Raw genomic sequence first — 21,260 nt, forward strand, 5'->3', positions numbered from 1 at the left:
ATTCAGCAGATATTTGCTGATCACTGTTTTAAATGCCCTTGAGTATACGGAGATGCATAAAGCAGTTTCTACACTGAAAGACTAATAATGAAGAAGGGAGTTAGAATGTCTCTATATAAATACCTGTGACCCGCATTTATCGAGTCACATCTATGAGGCACGTATAAGCACCTTACAAGTGGGATGAAATAGAAGTTCAGAGGAGGAAAGGATGCTTCGAAGCCTGGGTGATCAGTGCAGCTGTAAGCCTCTGCGATAGAGGAATTACTTGGCATTCCTCACATAAAGCTTCGAACTATCTGTGAATACATATCTACATTCTAGAACTATAGTGAGAGGTACGTGGCTAAATGCACTGACATGGAAATCCACTTTTGTTCTAGGCTCAGCTGCCTCGCAACCTCATTTTGTGTCCTTGAGTATATAAAATTGATGTAATAATATGTGTCCAGCATCTCTCACTATGAAAAATGAGATAATGCAGATGCCTAAGCTGCTCCCTGTGGTGAAAGTCAGATTGCTCGGCAGGTGTGTATCTTTTTTCAGGCGACTTCGGCCATACGTTTGAGTGGTAGGCACAGCTTTCCATGACTAAAAGGATTAGTATCCTTACAAAAGTGCCCAATTTATTGCTGGGGAAATAGCATATTCTGTGTAACATCTGAGCTGTTGTCTGAAAAATTGCCTGAATTTCTTAGAGAAACTGCCTGTATGAATACAGAGTAGCAGTGTGGTGATCACTGAAATGTGATAAAAAGGGAATGTGTTTACTGAGCTGCTCCAGCTGGTTTAGGGACGTTGCAACTGGCTTTTAGATTCTTATGTCGCTTCCAGTTTACAGCAGAGGAAACTGAGGCTTAGATTTCCAAAGCTGCTTAGATCCTACAACTGTTGGAAATCCGTCTGTGGAAATCTCATGTGCTCTATCCATGGTGGCTCGTTGCTTCCCCGCAGGTTGATGGTTTTTGTGTGGGCCCTTGTGAGCCATCCTTGTGTGTGTGGGCGTGCGTATGTCAACGTTATCTCTTTTTTTTCCCCAGGCTACTTCTAGAACTGCTGGAGTTGCTATTTGACAAGTTTAACGCTGTAGCCACTGCACATTCTGTGGTCCTGGGGTACCTGCAGGACACTGTTGTGACCCCGCTGGCCCAGCAGGAAGATGTCAAATTGTACGATATGGCGGACGTGTGGATGAAGATCCAAGATGTTCTGCAGGTAAAAGGTCCTTTTACACGTGGTGCCATCTTGATTCAGAATAACAGGTTGGAACGAAATATCTACCACCTAAGATATTCCCTTGCTCATAAACAGTGAGAGAATAATGTTACTATTGAAAGGGGATGCTGCTGATGTCATCAACTTCTATCATTTTCAGAAGACCTCTTAACTTTTTTTGCCAGGCTTGAAAATGAGGAGATTCTCAATATGTAGCCATCAAGGAGGTACAGTATGTGGCCTTCTGTTGTAAAGTGCTTTACTGCACTGGAATTAGTCCTATATTAAGGTAATCAGTGTTAAAATGTTCTTAGACAGTATTTTATAAACATATGTAGCTTAGTTTTATGGCCGTTTTCGTACAGTCATCTCTTGCATATATTGAGGTAAATGACCGGTCAAGAGCTTGTTTTGAGAGATGAAAATTACTGTAAGGAATAAATGCATCACTTTGATTTGCTGAAGATTGGAGCAATGATATTACTGTTTGGTATGATGCTGCAGAGATGGTATTTAGAAATTTTATTATATGCTGTCTCCAAGTGCCAGGCAAATATATTTGATTTGGCCACAGGAGAATTGGAAATACGATTAAGAGGTAGCCGAAGCAAATTTGACATAGCTAAATAGAAGTGACTTGGTTAGATAGTCCCTACTAATGTGAAAAAAAAGTATACGTAGGGAATTGAAAAATGTAACTGTGTGGGAATGAAATTTCTTGCATGGCAAATAGGAATACTTGCCGGAAGAAATAAATCATGAATTAAATTGTAGTCATTTTTAAGAGTATAGGTATGCTCCTGATGGATTGAATGATGGATTCTTGCTTACTCATTCATTAGACTTTTTTTTTTTTGGTGCAGTCTGGGTGCTTTATTGGTGGCTCAGTGGAAAGATTATAGGTTGCAACTACATCCCCTGAGTCTGTTTTGCTCCTTTGTCAATTACCACGTGTCCATAGTAGGTGCTTGAGGAACATTTGTGTATTGAATAAAATGTATTTGTTGCCTAGACACTGGTTTTACAGTGTTTTATATCTTGATTTGCTAATGTCATGGAAATAGGTGCTTTTCAGGTCACCTGTTTATTTTAAGGATGAAATAGGATCATAGATTTTAAAGCCATTTCAGAAATAGTTAGAACGAGGGACTTCTGGTTCTAGCCATGATGAAATGATGTGAGCAGCTCTACAACTGGGTGGACTCAGTCCGCACCTTCAGTTCAGAGCAGAGAACACATGAGGTGGATTCCACGTTCATCCTGGCTTCCTCCTGGGGGACACCTGCCGTGCTATGGCTCAAGGAAGTGAAACGTAGGCAGACAGCAGCGGAGTCTCTAAGCAAAGGGAACAGAGATGAGAGTTTGGAGGTGTAGAGGCAGCTGGAATTTGTGGCATAGGGTAGTGGGGAAGAGAGGATCACACAGAGGAGGCACCCTGTCAGCCTGAAAAGAGTGCCTTTGAGCCTTTGGTCAAAAACCGAGTGATGCAGACACCACAAAGCTTGGCAGGAAACTGTCACTGTGGGACCGTGAGTTGAATGGAAATGCCAGACGTTGCCAGATGATTGGAAATTGGATGTTGGAGTTCAGTCAGTGTGGGGAGAACCTGCTGAACACCCCATGCTTTCAGATGTGGCCTCAGCAAGGTTGTGATTCAGGGATAGGGACTATTCCAGCTGTAGGGGAGGGGTTACTCTGGATCTTGCATAACCAAGTCTCTCCAGCATCAGCCCGATCCACCTGTACATCAGCTGCTGGCCAGAACAAAACTCACTCTGAAGTGAGGCAATATAATCCACATTTTCACTAGTGAAGCATCTACAGTGTCCAGCATACAATTATATTTGTGGGAAAGCAGAAGAATGTGACTCTAACTGGGAAATAAGAAAATTAATAAAAATTAATATCTGAAATGGACAAATCACGAGATGGGTTTAGCCGCAGATGCCTGCTATAGAAAAAAAGACCAGGGAACTCAAAGATGAATAAATCAGAGTGATCCGAAAGGAAGCACAGGAAGAAAGCCAACTGCAAGGAGAAATGAACAAGGCCATATTGTCCATAATGGGACAATGTCATGCAACGTGGTAGTTGCAGGTACAGAGGAGAGGGAAGAGAGATACTGAGGCAGAAAATTATTGGAAGAAATCATGACCGAAAGTTTTTAAATTTATTGAAAAACATAAACCCACAGATTCAACAAGCCCAACAAATCCCAAGCAGCTTTAACCTAGAGAAAACCAATGCCTAGACAGATCATCACCAGGTTGCTGAAAACCAAAGAACAAAGGAGTCTTAAAGATAGCCAGAGGAAAAAAAGACACAACGCTAAGAAGGAACCCATGATAAAAATGTCCACTAACTTCTCCCTGGCATTTTGAAGAACATGGCCCTGTCTTTCAATACGAGTTCCTGATTTTGGATTTTATAGATCCTCTTTAGGGGGCCCTGGCTGGCTCAGTTAGTTGGTTGATTGACGCTTGATCTCAGCTCAGGTCATGATCTCACGGTTTGTGGGAAGGAGGCCTGTGTCAGGCTCTGTATTGACAGTGTGGAGCCTGCTTGGGATTGTTTCTCTCCCTCTCTCTCTGCCCCTCTGGTACACTCGTGTGTGCACGCACGTGTGGATTCTTTCCCGCTCTCTCTCAAAATAAATAAACATTAAAAAAAAAAAAAGAGATCCTCTTTAGGGTTGCCTGGGTGGCCCCATCCGTTAAGCATCTGACTCTTGATTTCTGCTCAGGTCAAGATCTCACGATCACCTGGGGCTCCACGCTGGGAATAGCGGCTGCTTAAGATTCTCTTTCCAGGGCGCCTGGGTGGCTCAGTGGGTTGAGCATCCAACTTTGGCTCCAGTCATGATCTTGTGCTTCGTGAGTTTGAGCCCCACATCAGGCTTGCTGCTGTCAGTGCAGAGCTGTCTTTAGATCCTCTGTTGCCCTCTCTCTCTGCCCCTCCTCTGCTTGTGCTCTTTCTGTCAAAAATAAAGTAAAACATTAAAAAAATAAAAAAGATTGTCTTTCCTTCTGCTCTCCTCTCTCTCTCTCTGTCTCAAAAAAAAAAAAAAAAGAAAAAAGAATCCTCTTTAAATATAAAGATATAGATAGATTAAGGTATATGAATGGAAAGAGACATACCGTGGAATACTAGTAATTTGTATTATGCAAACATGTTGGATTCTATTAGAATATGTAATATTATCAGATGGAATTACTTTGTGTCCTGGTACTTACGGCGTTTAAAACTTGAATACATGAAGCCCCAGAAAGTATTTATCGACTATTAAAACCTACTCTTGCAAGGTTATGAAATACTTTATAAATTCTTATGATCTCTGCTATTTGACCAATTTAAGCTAGATAGATGTTCTAAGTTGAAAACAACTTTAAGCCTATTAGGATCCTATTTATAATACTATCATGAAGAATTATGATTATGAACAAAGATATATATGCCTTAGCTCTACTTACTTTGGATATGTTAAATGTGTACAATTCTCGTACTTTTGAAAACAAAACACATAATTTTATGTTGAAAATGTTTATAATATACTAAGGAACTTTAAGTTCGCTCAGACATTAACAGCCAAAACGTAAACATGATTTAAAATATGTGTTTGTGTCTTATTAAATGACTTATACCTTTCACATATGTTGTTTCAGGAGAATGATTTGGGGATCCTACCTTCATATTATGAAATGAGTTACTTGTTTTGCCTATTTATTTATTTATTTATTTATTTTTTTTTAACATTTATTTATTTTTGAGACAGAGAGAGACAGAGCATGAACGGGGGAGGGTCACAGAGAGAGGGAGGCACAGAATCTGAAACAGGCTCCAGGCTCTGAGCTGTCAGCACAGAGCCCGACGCGGGGCTCGAACCCACGAACCGTGAGATCATGACCTGAGCCGAAGTCGGACGCTTAACCGACCGAGCCACCCAGGCGCCCCTTGTTTTGCCTATTTAAATAGCTTTATTGAAATAGAATTTACATGGCATAAGATTCATGCATTTAAAATGTAGATTTCAGTGGTTTTTAGTATATCTGTGGAGTTGTACAACCATCACCATGATATAATTTTAGAATATTTTCAACACCTAAAAAGAAACTTGGTGTCCATTTGCAGTTTCTTCCCATTCCCCACTGCTTTTACCCCCAAGACATGTTTAAGTCAGGAAAGAGGGCTCCGTTGTGTGTTACAGCTCCCAGGAAACTGGTAGTGCCCAAGTCATACACTTGGAAAGACTGTTACTATTTGATGTTGATGTGTTCATGTATCACTGCCATAAGCTATTTGACAGATAAAGAACATAAAACTAAAACTGATCTAATAGCACAAGGTGAGGTGTCTAACATAGAAATACTATTTCCTTTCACTTACTGTGTTTGATTGGTTTGAGATCGAGGTATAACCATGTTCTTCTTTCCTTTTAGTCCATTTTTCTCTTCCTCTTACCTATCTGCTTTGCTGCCCCCATCTTTTGTTTTCTTAGACATATGTTGGAAGAATGATCTTAGTCATCACTTGAATTAATCTGTGGTTGTTCTCTTAATGGTCCATTCTGCTCTTTTTTATTAACCCGCAGATGTGAGAATGAAGCATTTTTGAATAAGAAGTTCATACTTTACATTGTTACTATACTATAAAAATCATTCTGCAACTTTTCAATTTGTTTTCAGTGTGCTGTATTCTCTAGTTCCTTCAGAAATTCAGGGTACAGGTTACTGAATAATATCAGGCTACACACCCGTCAATGAATTGGGTACACAGTGGCAGACACACGGATGAACTGATGTTGCCAAATGTAAGAAGGTAGGTGGCGCCGTGTGTCATACAATTGTTCTAAAACATGTAGAATGGACCAGAAAAGTTTTGTTTTGTTTTGTTTTGTTTTTCGAGGTTGATGATACACTGATTCTTGGAGGAGTCACAGGAACAGAGGAGAGATGGGAATGGCCGTCTAGGTAGCAGGAATGGCGAATGAAATGATGTTAAGTGGCTCAGAAAGAATGGAAAATGGTATTCAGAGATAAGAAAAAGAATGGCTTAGCTGTAAGCGAGGGCTTATTTTGTGGACTAGATAAGTTTGTAGGTGGATTTGGGTACAGGTTGTGGAAGACCTCTAGTGTCACCCATAGGCTTTGTGATTCATTTTCAGACTGATGGCTTCTGAGGCTGGACGTGCGTTTGATATACCCAGGGTTTGATTCCTAGCCCCATCCTAGACCTTTTGAATGAGAATCACTATGGATAAAGGCTGGGTTCTGTAGGCTTATTTTTGTTTTTTTGTTTTGTTTTTTTTGTTCCTAAGGTGGTTTTGTTATATTTAGGATCCTATAATTGGGAACCATTGCTTTGGGCCAGTGTTACCTGGGGGAACATATTAAAAATGCAGATTTTTAATTTCTTATTTAGAAAATTTTTTTAATCTGTATTTTTGAGAGAGACACAGCACAAGCAGGGGAGACACAGAATCCAAAGCAGGCTCCAGGCTCCGAGGTGTCAGCACGGAGCGTGACGCGGGGCTCGAACTCACTGACTGCGAGATCATGACCTGAAGTGGGACGCTTAACCGACTGAGCTACTCAGGCTTCCCGAAAGTGCAGAGTTTTATCCTTAACTTACACTCACCAAATCATAAATGCCAGGGATGTGGCCATATAGTCTGTGTTTTAAGAAGCCTTTTGGGAGATGTGTGTGTGTGTGTGCTGAAGTTTGGGGACCTTTGTTTTCAGTACTATTGGCTCACTGGGGATTTTGATTGGGGTGTGATGAGATAAAGTAGGATCAGTGCTGGCGTTGAAATGGACTGAGCAGAGGAGCTGGAGACTAATGCAGGGAAGCTGTTCTGCAGGCAAGTGGAGAGTCTGCGGATATTTCTGGAGGTATTGTCTAATAGTGAGATAAACAAGACAGGCTCCCACGGGGTATGGAAAAGGAATACGAAGGAGAGCAGGATTTGTAAGCCGTTTGGGAGTCTTGGGAATTCTACAAAACTGCGTCGTCGACTTAGGAGTCTGGTTTCCAATGTGACAGAGACTAACGATGGTTTAGTGCTGTTATTGGGGCCAGGTACATGCTAGGCATTAGGGAATAAAGGTGAACACAAGAGCGCTCACTGGCAAAGTGAGGAGGGACCTGAAGCAGTGTATGTTTTTCCACTAAAGTCATTCTTAGGGATCTTGTGGGAGTGGTAACACGGCGGAATGTTTCTTTTCTTTTTTCTTTTCTTTTTTTTTATTTTTTATTTTTTATTTATTTTTGGGACAGAGAGAGACAGAGCATGAACGGGGGAGGGGCAGAGAGAGAGAGGGAGACACAGGATCGGAAACAGGCTCCAGGCTCCGAGCCATCGGCCCAGAGCCCGACGCGGGGCTCGAACTCACGGACCGCGAGATCGTGACCTGGCTGAAGTCGGACGCTCAACCGACTGCGCCACCCAGGCGCCCCAAGAATGTTTTTTTTCTAAACCAACACGGAGGCTTTCAAAAAGACTCTTGGCTTAAGTTCCTCTAGAGTTTTATGCTCCGGCCAGTTTAGCTCTCACATACTTGGTGGTGGCATGCTCTTTGGGTTAAAGATCATTCCTGGAGAATGAAATAAGGGAGCGAACAATAGATACCTGCAGTTAAGCGTGCGCCAGGCTTGAGTGGAGGTGACGGCATCACGTGGCGAATGGAGTCACGTAAGTAGAGTTTGTGTTTCTGCGTTTCTTTGAATGGAAAGTGTTCCTTGCTAAAAAGTGGAAACGCCCTTATGTTTATTAAATCTCGGAAAAGAAAATAATTTTTGATCCTTTAAAGACTTCAGCAGTTTTTCTCCACTGGAACCTGGGCTTCCCCCAGCAGGCAGAATCCATCCTGCAGTTGAAAGGCTCGTTTGTCCCGGCGTGTTTGTGTCTGGAGACAGCCTCTCGAGGAGACAAGGCTGTAGCTCTCATAGTAACAGGGTGTCAGAGTTTTCTGCTGGTGTCAGCCCTGTGACCACACACTGCTGCACTCCTTTTTCAGTTTTACACTCTCTTTGAAACTGTGATAATAGAAATACATGTTTTTGCCCTTCTGAGCAGCGGCAGCACCTTCCAAAATGTCACCTACTTGGTGACATGCCTGTCATACTGTTGGCTGCACATTTTCAAGTGCATAAGACTAAGGTACACTGGAAACAAAATACTCTGTTTCTTGTGGAATTCTGCCCAACAGGAAATAAGAGCATCACTTTGAACGGGTGTTAGGATTCTAAAAAAGAAATCTCCCTCTTTCATATCTCCTTGTAAAACAAACTGTCTGTTTCGCCGTTGCTGGCTGCAACGTGTAACCCTTCGGTGTGCTAAGCAGCGTTCTCTAGGTGGAGGCAGTTCTAATTACTCTGTTTACCCCTGACAGTGACGCCCAGAACAAGTCAATTCCCTTTTTAGGGCCTTGATCTCTTTTTCTGGAGATTAACACACACAGAATGTAAAATCACTTTCCTTTTGTTAACTGCCACATAAATGTTTAAATGGTGATAAAATTAACCTCACCCAGAGAGAACTTGAAGTTTGCTGTCAGGTAAGAAAATCGACAAATCTTATTGGTGGTGATCTGTGACCCGGAGGAGTTTTTCAAGGAGACACGCGCAATTTCTATTTTGAATCCAGGTCTGAAACTAGGTTCTTCTTAGGTTTGGTTTCATTTGATATTTTGTTGGCTGAGGATTCCAGACCTTAAAGTAAAACTAGCTTTTTTTTTTTTTTAAATATTCCAGGCCAGATAACCTGTGAGATTACCCTTGCAGAAAGAGCTTTTCTTCATTTCTCAGCCTTTCAAACTTTCTGATAGTCTCTATTTTGGGTGGCGTATTGAAGTCCTCCCACTGTGTCTCCAGAAAGCTGCTCGCTCCTAGAATTTTTGTTGTGTCTTGTCAGTGGATAGTATGCTGCCCAGTGAACAGGACTGAGTTAGCATTAGAACGTTAAGTTAGAAATCTTCCTCCAAATTGGAGTCCGTTTCCATAGCATCAGGGCTCAACCTGTATTGTTTTAGGTTCACTACTACTACTGCTTAATGCAGGAACCGATGGGCTGTCGCCGTGTCCCCCCAGCTCCTGGTGTACATGTGGCAAGTGCTAAGGTGTCTGCCCAGTGAAACCGGAGGTACATGTCACGGGCATCTGAGTACATTGGGCCAGACTCTCACCCAGTAACTTGGTGGCAGAAACTGCAGAATAAGTAGATCTGGTGGGAAGTCTGCTCTCCTTAAATTCCTTGTTACCCAGGCAGCGTCTGCTTGGGTCTGATTAGGTCTTGGTCTAGAAAAACCAGTGGTAGAGATGGCAGGTTTTCCATCCACACGACCACTTCCAAGCCTTCTTCCTCCGTCCCGTTTTGTCTGAGGTTTTAGAGAGGGGAGTGTTACAAGCCACGTGCCCATTAGGCTTGTGCTGCTACTGATGCCGTTAGGGTCCCTATGATGACGGTGTGCTTATCAAGCTGTAGTGCACCTGGGCTGAAGCAGGGGGCTTGTTAGGAACCAAGAGACCCTGGTGAGTGGTGAGGATTCCAACCAGAATTCCCTGTGCTGCCCACCCCTGGAGAGCCTGTTCCAGTAGGATTCCAGTGGATTCTACTGCATGTTCTCAGTTGAGAGCCAGCATTAGCAAATGTTGGAGTTTTGGTCATGTTAAAACCGGAGCTATTAAAGACAATCTTCAGGAGTAAGAGAAGTTCGCAAAAGGCGAATCTGGTTTAATTTTGAAAGAAATGTCACTGCCGCATGTTCAGGAATGTCAGTGTTCCATGACATAGAGCGAATGAGAAGATGTTGAAACTCCATCAAGATGTGAAAATGCTTGAGTATACACACTTTAAAGGGAAAAGGAAACTGAATGATTGTGCTGTCACTGATCTCCCTTCACAGCTTTTGGACAACTTATTTAGAGTAGCATCCCAAGCAGGTGATTCCTATTGACTTGAATAGTTGAGAATGTGGACAAATACATTATTTCATCTGAGACTTGGTTTGGATTGGAAGGAATTACATCAGAATGTCTGTCATTAAGAATGGGGGTTTTCTGGGGCGCCTGGGTGGCGCAGTCGGTTAAGCGTCCGACTTCAGCCAGGTCACGATCTCGCGGTCCGTGAGTTCGAGCCCCGCGTCAGGCTCTGGGCTGATGGCTCGGAGCCTGGAGCCTGTTTCCGATTCTGTGTCTCCCTCTCTCTCTGCCCCTCCCCCGTTCATGCTCTGTCTCTCTCTGTCCCAAAAATAAATTAAAAACGTTGAAAAAAAAAATTTAAAAAAAAGAATGGGGGTTTTCTATGTTGCCTTTCCCCACCTCCACTTACTACTTATTTGAGGTTTCTAAATTTATGTTAACGGAACTTCTTTTTTTTTAATTAGGGGGAAAAGAAACTTCTTCCTTTTTAAACACTCATTTAAAGGAATTTAAGGAAGTATAACCTTGCAGGGAGTTCAGATAAGAACATATATCAAGGACAGTTACAGAACAGTTTATGATTCGAAGGGATAATGTTCATTGTGAACACCACTGCTAGGGAAGACCAGCGAAGGAGGTCAGAATGGGTTAAAGCCGTTGAGTTCATGGTCAAGAGGATACTGGGCATGTTTCAATTTGGTTGGGGTTAAATGCAAAATGCAGGTGGTATGCTAGAGAGCTGGGGAGAATGGAGGTTTTTGGTTGGTTGGTTTTTTGGGAAGCATTACCAAAAAAAGATTGAATAATTTTGGGTGACAGGGGTAAGAAATTGGGCAATTTGGAGATAAGAGATTGAATAAGAGATTGGGAAGTTTGGAGATAAGAGATTGAATAAGAAATTGGGCAGTTTGGACTTGCTCCTTTTGGCAGTGAGCTACCATTATGGATTTTTGTTATTGTGGGAAATTTCAAATGTGTTCAGAAATAAAAAAAAAAAAAAAGTATATAATGAACCCCTATCATCCAGTCTCAGCAGTTTCAGGAGCTATCAGTTGATGGTAATACTGTTTTGTTTCTACCACTGCCCATTTCCCTTTCCTTTACTGTTTTGAAACAATCCTAGAGATGATATTGTTTCATCTATATTGGAGTATGAGTCTCTAAAAGATAAGGACTCCTTTAAAAAAAGAAAACATAGCCATACCTAAAAACATAATTTCCTTATCACCAAAATATCCAGTCAGTGTTCAAATTTCTGGTTGTCTCAAATGTTGTAATTGTATATATATTTTTTACAGTTTGTTTGCATCAGAATCCAAATAAGGGTTAAATAGTGTGGTGTGATTGGTAAGTTTCTTAAAACTGCATCAATCTGTAAGTTAAATCTCTCATTTTGTTTTTACCACTTGCAGTTTATTTATTGAAGAAACCAGATCATTGTCCTGTAGAACTTTCCACATTCTGGCTTTTGTTGATTGCTTTTCCACAGTGTCACTTGCTATTTATTATTATTGTCTTGTAACTTGGGTCTAGAGGCTTCATCAGATTGAGGCTGATTTGGGGAGGCATAATTACTTCGTAGCTGATGGTAGAAATTATGCTTTTCTGATAAAGTAAAATGGTGAAAATAATATTTTTAGGGTGATTTATCTGGAAGCGGTGTGCAAAATGGATTGGTGGAGAAGGAAATGGATGGAGAGATCCCAGTTAAACGTCAAGCTCAATCAGTGCAGGAGAGAAGAGGGAGACTAGGGCAGGGGCAGTGACAAGCAAGAGGACAGAGGTTAAAGAGATTTTGAAAGAGGAGTGAATTTTCTAAAGCCTTTTACCATCGACTCTAACAAAGAATCATAAGTCAGGATGGAGTTTTGGGAATGGGTGGTTGGCAGTTAGGATCAGGAAGATGGTATTTTTGTGCCTGTTGAATCGGCAGAGTATCTCCATCGAGTTGGGTTACTCCAGGCGACTAGAGATGGAACGCGGGAGGCTAGGGGAGAGACTAGGGCGGGAGATAGAAATATAGCGATCATCTATCTGCTTGGGGATAATAGCCGAAGCAGTACAAATGGCCCAGCTCAGAAACTCGTGAGTGTAAAAGTGGAGCGAGGTCTTTCCTTGAGCAGTTCATCAACTCAGTTAGCTCTCACACTTGGCGATGAGCAGCCTGTTACACAGTCCCTCGAGGCTAGAGTTTCTCTCAGTGAGGCCACATCGTGCCTTTCTTTCGCTTCTGCGTTTTTTCAGGATGTGCGGGTGGTAGGACGGCAGCTCGTTGAGCGGGACCCACATGCTGTTCCAGCCGGGGGTGGTAGCTTTCCGACGCAGGCGATCCCTTAGGGGATGTGGACAGACAGCTTGGAGAGCGAATAAAAGCTTGTGTGAGCAGGTCCGGAAGTGAGCCTGGAAGGAAGTGAATGAAGCAGAGGGAGCAGGGCCAAAAGTATATTTTGGCCAGCGGTAGGGAGAAGACATTGGAGTTGAGGTGACTTGATACTTACTTCTTTCCCTCATGATCCTTGCATTGGCCAGCCTGGCCTACACCATGACTGAGAAGCAGGTAGTGAGGGTGGTTGGTTACCAAGAGTTTCCTGATACCCTCTCCTGTTTCTTCCGTCTTCTAACCCTCAGAACTCCAGGGAACGTGGTTAATGGGAAGCCACGAAAATTATATGCTGTCATAAGAAGTTCCTCCTCACTTAAAGTATCTTAAGAAAATGTGTTATTCAGAGGTCTGTTTTAAACTTTTTAATAGCAGCATATTCACCCAGCTATGTTTTATGCATGTATTGCCTAGTTGTCGAAGGACGGACAGAATAAGTTTTTGCTGTCAAATCTCTGTTGGTAATACAGTGAGGCATTGCAAAAAGATGATGGGTCCTTCACAGGGGAATTTTCTCACAAATCACTTAAAAGTTTTAATCCTTGATAAGATTACATTATCATAGCATTCAACCTGCAATTTTTTTTAGTAGTTCTGGGCTTTCCGGGAGTATTTGTTGGTATTGTCAAAGAGTTGTCACACTAGTGAGGGGTGTGGACCTTTTTTTGTTCAGCTACTTAAAAGTTTTGAAGGCTTTTGAAAATATAAAGTGAACAACGACACACAAAATTCACCGCTTGGGATATGATTCCATCTAAGGAAAACAAGGGCCTCCAGGCACACTATAGCAGATGACGAAAGCTCAGCATGAAGTAGCCAGTCTCACGGGGGTGATAAATGACAGCACATTAGATATGTGTTAGCAACGTGATATGGCAATGAAAAAGGCCAGCGCTATTTTTGGCTATGCTGCACAAAACCGCATCTCATCTCGGAGCCGGGGCCGATCATCCCTGTTTACCCAGTTCTGGAGAGGCAGTATCCCAGATGCCGTGTGGAACTCGAGTGCACCACAACGGTAGACAAATGGATGGAAGTCCCAAGCAGAGCATCTGCAGTGATTAAGGACTTCAGATGAGGCAAGTTCAGTGGTTTTTAGAACTGGCATATTTAGGAAGGAGCACGGAAGCAAAGAGATGTTAACCTTTTTGGAGATAGGACGATACTGAAGAAACATCGTCATTCTAACGTTAGTCACTCACAACAGAGTTATGAGTCCTCAGTAGTTGGCATTGGTTTAGTACAGAGCACGTTAGTGTAGTTACTCAAGCTATTTCCCAGATAGCTCCAAGTAAAATTGAGCAGTTGCTTATAGCCAACTGTGATTTTTTTTTAATGTTTATTTATTTTGAGAGAGCGAGCAAGTGCACGTGCATGGGAGCAGAGAGAGTGAAAGAGAGAATCCCAAGCAGGCTTCATGCTCAGTGCAGAGCCCAACATGGGGCTTGATCCCATGACCCTGGAATCAGGAATCAGATGCTTAACCAACTGAGCCACCCAGGTGCCCCTCAACTCTGTGTGTGTGTGTGTGTGTGTGTGTGTGTGTGTGTGTGTGTGTTTAAATGTTTATTTATTTTGAGAGAGAGAGAGTGAGAGAGAGCACGAGCATGCACACGCACTGGGGAGGAGCAGAGAGAGACAGAGGGACAGAGAAGAGAGAATCCCAAGCAGGCTCTGCATTGTCATCTGCAGAACCTGACGTGGGGCTCTATCCCATGAACTATGAGATCAAGACCTGAGCCGAAATCAAGAGATGGACGCTCAACTAACTGAGCCACCCAGGAGCTCCTCAGCTGTGTTTTTATCAAGGGATCGATAAACGCGGCAGTGCCTGCTGTTCTCAGAAAAGGAATACGAAATAATAATTGATCAAGTAGCTTAGGTAGCTTGTGATTGGAAATGCAAATGTAAAAGGTAAACTTGGGAACAATGAAGTGGAGGTTCTACAAGAATTTTTAAAAATTCGGATAAGAAATGAAGGAATTACTTTTCACAACAGTAGAGGTGAGCACGGCAGAAAGAAATAAGAAGCGCATGCTGTATACTGAGTGTCAGGAAATACTTCCACAGTGAGAATTATTGGGCTACCGGATAGTCCCCTAGGAAAATGGGGTTGAATTTCCTTGGGCATTTGATCCTGACAGAATTGAATGTGTATCACTAGGGAAATAGACTGAATATCCCTGCAGGCTTTCTCATTTCTTCTCTGATTCTGCGTCCTTGCTGATGATCTGCTCACCTGCTGTGAGTAGAAATAACCATCTCTTGTTTTTCTACACCCGGGCACATTTTAGATGCTCTGCTGATTGATGATAGGGCACAGTGGAGAGTCATTGCCCTGAGGTTGACCTGGTACCCCCCCCCCCCCCCCCCCCCGCCCCGTCCCCGCTGATTTTATAGAACTGCCCCTCTGTCTGGGATGTAGCACAGGTGGGGGCACTAGGGTCCCTCACTGAATGCAGATAAACTTGGTAGAGTGGGCTGGTATGAGGGGTCAGGGTCTTCTTCAGAGATACCTAAGAATCCAAAAGCGTTGCAAGCTGGCCTCCCCGGGGTGCTTTGGGAATAGGAGAGTGGTAGGCACGAATGCCAGTCCTATCCCCACTGTTCCCCTAGGATTTTACTGTACAGAGAAAGGATATTCTGCAGGCTAAATGACCACAGACCCTTCCTGTGTCCCGTAGAAATGTGCTAATTTTAAGTTCTTGCATGGGGAAGGGCTCTTGAAGAATAGCTTGACTCCCTATGCTGTGGTGATGATGGATATGCCAGGCTTTGTAGCAGCATCGTTGCTTAATCAAAGAAAGAAATTGCAAATGCAAACTACATATTAGGTTCATTACAAATGCTCTGCTTCCCTGTAATAAGCTGGTTTGTTGGATAATATTATTTTCCTAGCTTGGCATTCAAATGCCTCCACGATTTGGACAAGCCTACTCTTCCATGCTTAGTTTTACTCTTTTCCTATAGAAATGGTCCTAGTAAGTTAGTCTGTCCTTGAAGTAGGACTCTGCCCTTTCTTTATACTGCACATCTTCTCCCCATCTTTGCCCCTGTGCCTGAATCCCCTCTCTGCTGTGCTCCAGTCAGTTCTGTCTTATCCGTGAAGCAGCCATGATTTCCTCTCCAGAACTCATTGTGGTGCTTGTTTTTACTATTCATTTGACATCTCTCATGGTTATTTCTTTTCCTGTACTGAATCCACATCTTTCCTTCCTCAGGCAGGTAACAGTCCCCTGGAGGACCATTTCTCACATGTCTTTAAATTTCTCACAGTGCTTTCACACTTGTAGTTTTTAACTCCTTTTTCAATTCCTCTTTGAGCCTTTTGAGAGAAGGGACTATTGTTTATTAATCGTGGTTCCCACCCCCCGGCCCCTGCCCTGCTGCCGCAGAATTTGGCACAGCTTCTTAGTTAGGTGCAGTATGTACCTAATATTTCTTGAATGAATGAGTACTTGATACCCAATAGATACCTATTGATTGGTTGATTTAAGATTGAATTAAAAATTTTTTTTTTTTTAACGTTTATTTATTTTGGGGACAGAGAGAGACAGAGCACGAACGGGGGAGGGGCAGAGAGAGAGGGAGACACAGAATCAGAAGCAGGCTCCAGGCTCTGAGCCAGCAGCCCAGAGCCCGACGCGGGGCTCGAACTCACGGACTGCAAGATCGTGACCTGAGCCGAAGTCGGAGGCTTAACGGACTGAGCCACCCAGGCGCCCCTAAGATTGAATTTTAAATGCCTTGTAAATGGGATGAACTTTGTAGATTTAAAACTCATGTAGCAGAGGAATCATAAACTCAAGATTTGCTGTGTTCCCAGGAGACCATTTCTTCCTCTTTCTCTTAAACTGGATGGTAGTTAAATCATTTCCAGGGTTTCTGTTGGCCAGGCAGATTAGCTCAGGCTTCCAGATAAGGGGCGTGAGTAACGTTTGCAAGAGAAACCGTTAATGACAGAGATGATCACAGTATGGTTACCAGCTAACCCAGCCTCACTCATTGGCATCATTTTTACTGTGGGTGTGACAACCCATTTGGAAGAACTGTGACACATTTGATAACAGGTTAAGTCAAAATGAAAGCACCCCAAATTGTCCTTAGTTCTTTCGGGAAAAAAAGGGAAATGACTTTTCATTTTGATTTTCTTATCCTTATTAAAGTTTTCCTGCATATCTTGCTGTAAATTAAATCCACTTCCTTCAGTGATACCTTTTGTGTGTAATCCCCTTCTTTAAGTGTTACGTCTCTCTTTCGAATCATCAGAGCTCGTGTGATGTGATTCTTTTGAATAAATGCCATTTGGTCAGAGCATGCCTTTCACCTGAGGGCCAGCTGGGAGTGCGTGGTGTGGAGATGTTCCTTCTGGGTATAGTTTTTGGAAGTGTTTTGTGATCTTCTGGGAGTTGTGGTGCTATAGAAATGTAAGGTTTTTGTTATAACTCCCTACTATGCAGAAAGAACCATGCTTAACATCACTGATGATTCTTTTGCGTAATCAAAGAATTAAGCAAAAAAGTCACATTAATTTTCAGCTCCATTAGAGACGCAAGAATCAAAAAAGATGTTTGCCAAATGGGAACGGACTAAATTGGTAAGAAAGAGAAATTTCAATTTCAGGCTTCAAGAGAACGTTACAAGTCTAGCATAAAAAAAAGATCCTACCCAAAGTGCCTAACAGTGGCCTTTTTAAAGACCAGCAAAGTTTTACAAGGGGGAAAAAAGAAACTATAAGAATATGAAATTCAAATTGCTGTAATTCAGTCAGTTTAGTAAATTACTTCAGCGAGCCTCAATTTGAGGATGTCCAGCCAGTCTGTGGTAATTAGTATAATTTTCCCATGGTGACCAAGTCTTTATATTGTTTCTGGTCAAACAGCAGTACTTTTGCCTTTTTTTTTTTTTTTTTAAACCTGGTAGCAATTGGAGATGATGAAAATCCATTTACTTGTGGAATGGCAAAGGTGAAATTCCTGAAGTGAAACAGGGACATTTAAAGTGTTCACTTTAGGGGCACCTGGGTGGCTCAGTCAGTTGAGCGTCCGACTTTTTTTACTCACGTCATTATCTTGTGGTTTGGTTCGTGAGTTCGAGCCCCACACTGGGCTCACCACTGTCAGTGCAGAGCCCGCTTCTGATCCTCTGTCCCCCTTTTTCTCTGCCCCTCTCCTGCCTGCGCCTTCTCAAAAATAATAAAACATTAAAAAAAAAATAAAGTGTTCACCTTAAAGTTTGCATTTTTAATATAACATAGTCTTCTAATTTTCCTCTACCTGCACAGAAACTCCATTTCAGTGTGTGTGAGCAGCTGTTCATTAGAGGACTAGCGGGGTGGGAAGGGGTATGCCATGAAGAGCAGAGCCCTTTTCTTGAAAATAAAAACCTGGAGGCAACCAGAAGAGCATGGAAAAACCCTCATCTTCCATCTCTCTCAGGCTCTTGACTTTGTATCTACTTTATTTCCATTCACGGCCAACGGGGATCTGATAGGGTATGAGCAGTTCACAGTATTAAAAGAGCAAGTGAACAGGACCCCAGCACTGTCGTGGCTGTGAATGCACAGAGATTACTCATACTTAGGCCCTGTGTGACTCTGGAGGCAGTGAGTTTTACTGCTCAAGTAAAAAAAAAAAAAAAAAAATTACACACACACAGTATTCAGAAAGGAAGAAGCCATCTGTTCATTCTGCCTACGTTTCTGTGGGGATTTAATCTGACATGAATCACTTGGGATTTGTACAAAATAAGCCTGTGCTAATATTTTATGAAAAAGGGCACCAAGAGGTATGCGTGGGGCAACCCAGACTTTCTCTTTAAGGACTGTTTGGCTCCTTTTTTTTTTTTTTCCCCCAAATGTTTATTTTTATTTATTTTGAGAGAGAAAGGCAATCCCAAGCAGGCTCTGCACTGTCAGCATGGAGCCCAACGTGGGACTTGAACCCACAAACAGTGAGATCATGACCTGAGTCAAAATCAAGAGTCAGATGCTCAACCGACTGAGCCACCCAGGTGCCCCCAGGACTGTTTAGCTCTTAATTCAGCTGATGGTGTCTTCTTTTCTTTATTGCATATGTACATGGCCAACAATTTTTTTTTTTTTTTTTTAAATGTTAGCCCCTTTTCTGACTCCTTCTGAAAGAGGTTCGTTCCTTTGTCTTAGCATGAAAAGTTCTCAGGCTGGACAGGGGCATCAGGAATGACTTCAGACAGACCAGTGGTTACAAGTGTGGTTCCCAGACCAGCATCATCAGCATCACTTGTGAACTAGTTAGAAGTACAAATTCCAGGGCTCCGTCTCAAATGCACTGAGAAATTCCGGGAGGATGGAGTTCTGTGATCTGTGTTTTAACAAGCCCTCCTGGCTATCCTGATGTGCAAGAGAACCATGGAATTAGACACTAGGGTGTAAAAAGAAGATACTGATGTCACTTCAGGAAACTTCAGCACTCGTACTCACTTAAGCTAATGACTGTGACCCAGGCCAAGCCTTAAATATAGTCTGTTTTTGAACCCTCACAACATTTCAGAGAGCTTGGAGGTATTCTTCCCATGCTCAGATGACAACTGTGTCCTCATAAGTGGTAAACAGTAGAGCCAGGCTTTGAATCCTGGTCTGATATCAATGGTTATTGTCTTAACTACTATCAAATAGGGAGATTTACAAAAGAATGATTTAAATGACCACTGTAGTGACTTTTTATAACTAGTGTTAGGATGGCACCCGGGAAGTTAGTTGCATAGCAAGTTGGGTGCCCAGAGCAACCCAGGCTGTAAACCTAGAGCTCCGTTCTAGCCCATCTCTGCCTTTATTTTCTCGTATTCATTGAGTTAGTCTAATGTCTTACTCAATCGGCGTCCTCCTGGGGGTCCTGGTTCCTTGGATGTCAGTCACTTCCCTGGATAGTGCATTAACATCTCTTACCACAAGGCTCTCACTTCAAACTGGAAAAATCAGCATCGTGGAGTGACTTTTTCAAGGTCATTATCCCTGTTCAGTGGAAGAACTGTAGTTTGTTTCCATTCATATTAGTGTTGCAGGATTAAAAGTTGCTGCCGGTGTTTCTAAGAGCAAAGAAATACAAACTAACCAAGAGGCTGACTTTCACTTTTACCTGCATTTTGTTGAGGAGTCTTTTTGCAAACCCAGATTATTTGTTTGACTCCAACCTGGGTGTTTGTCACAACTATCATGGTTTTATCCATCTTGAGCCTTGGTTCCTCACGGCCTGTGAACCGGTCAGGATCTACCACAAACAGAGCTGGTCTTGCCACCCATCTTGTCTAAGCCTGAACATATCCTCTGCTGCTGCTGTTTGTCCCCACCCTCCCCCCCCCCCCCCCCCCCCGCAACCTGTCACCTAAAGTTGCAGGCTCTGCAGCTGAATTAATAGCTCTTGACCTGGTAGCACTGAAGACAACCCCTTCGTTTTTTTGTCTATAAACTATGTCATCTCATGGAAGGTGCTTGATAATTTCATAAAGAATTAATATTTTTGATCCTTATCGTGCTATCTTTTCCTATTATTATGAAGCCTGCCCTCTATTATTCTATTTATCTTTCAGTTTTCATAATTCACCCTGTGTTACCTCTGAGCATTTGTACTTGCCATTTGCCTAGTACAGGTACACCGTTGTCTCTGCATTTAGTCTCTCCATAATAACTAAAACATTTAAAAAAAATTACAGCTAACGTTTCCTGAGCATTCACTACATGCCGCTGTGCATAGTACTTCACATACATTATTCCATTTAATCCCCACATTGATAATGCCATTATTCTTCGTTTTCAGGCCCAAAAACAGGGTTTAAAGAAGTTTAGTGACTTACCCCACTCCTAAGTGGTGAGGCCAAGATTCACACTCTGTTTTGTCTAATTCCAGTTAGACACTTAACCACTGTGACATATTGTCTCCATTGTTTTTTCGAAATGTACATAAACCTTTATGGCTTTGTCTGTTTCCCTTTATTATGGTATCTTGCTCATATATTAAGCTTCATATGCTTGTTGCAGTTGGAAAAAGATCAAAATGTGTAGAGATTACTAGGCAGGCCCTCCAGGCCAGAACTTCTGCATCTAAAATCTCGAGAATTTTCTAGTAAAGGGCCCTGAATATCACCGGAGGCCATGATGGGCTACAGCCTCCCGGGTTAGAATTTATTTGATGTAGGTCAAACTGTCTCCTCACTCTAGTTCTTACTTAAGCTTGGGTACCATTTTTTTGGTAGGTTTAGGGTCGGGGTGAGAAGGATCCATGTGTGGCTGTTAAGAAATAGGGCTGTGCCAGCATTTTCCTAGTTGAAGCAGTTCCTTTCAATCCAGGACCTTAGTGACTCTGTCCCCTTGCATGTAAACCCTTTCTTTATTTCACACTTGCTCTCCACATTTGCTTTATTCAATTATGTTGAGCTTCTGGTGTAGCGTACAGCATAGTGGGGTCTGATCTTCATTTTACTTAAATTCCCGCCCCAGGCATTCCCAGTAACCCCATCTTTTTTTTTTTTTTTTTTAATTTTTTCAACGTTTATTCATTTTTGAGAGAGAGAGAGCCAGAGCAAGAGCGAGAGCACAAGCCACAAGCAGAGGAAGGGCAGAGAGGGAGACACAGAATGTGAAGCAGGCTCCAGGCTCCGAGCTGTCGGCACAGAGCCCGACGCGGGGCTCAAACCCACAAACAGAGATCGTGACCTGAGCTGAAGTCGTATGTTCAGCCGACTGAGCCACCCAGGTGCCGCACCCCATCTTTCT

At 42.6% G+C, this 21,260-nt stretch overlaps 1 protein-coding gene across 4 annotated transcripts in view; it reads left to right on the forward strand.

Moving 5' to 3' along the window:
* EXOC4 (exocyst complex component 4) overlaps positions 1-21,260 on the forward strand; it is a 746,462-nt gene that overhangs the window by 98,387 nt on the left and 626,815 nt on the right. For all 4 annotated transcript variants that reach the window (XM_049643019.1, XM_049643021.1, XM_049643020.1 and 1 more), the window contains exon 7: positions 1,041-1,215. In XM_049643019.1, coding sequence (XP_049498976.1) covers positions 1,041-1,215 — 175 coding nt within the window. The remainder of the gene's footprint in view (positions 1-1,040; positions 1,216-21,260) is intronic.

This window comes from Panthera uncia, chromosome A2 (genome assembly GCF_023721935.1).
Source record: "Panthera uncia isolate 11264 chromosome A2, Puncia_PCG_1.0, whole genome shotgun sequence".
Lineage (NCBI taxonomy): Eukaryota > Metazoa > Chordata > Mammalia > Carnivora > Felidae > Panthera > Panthera uncia.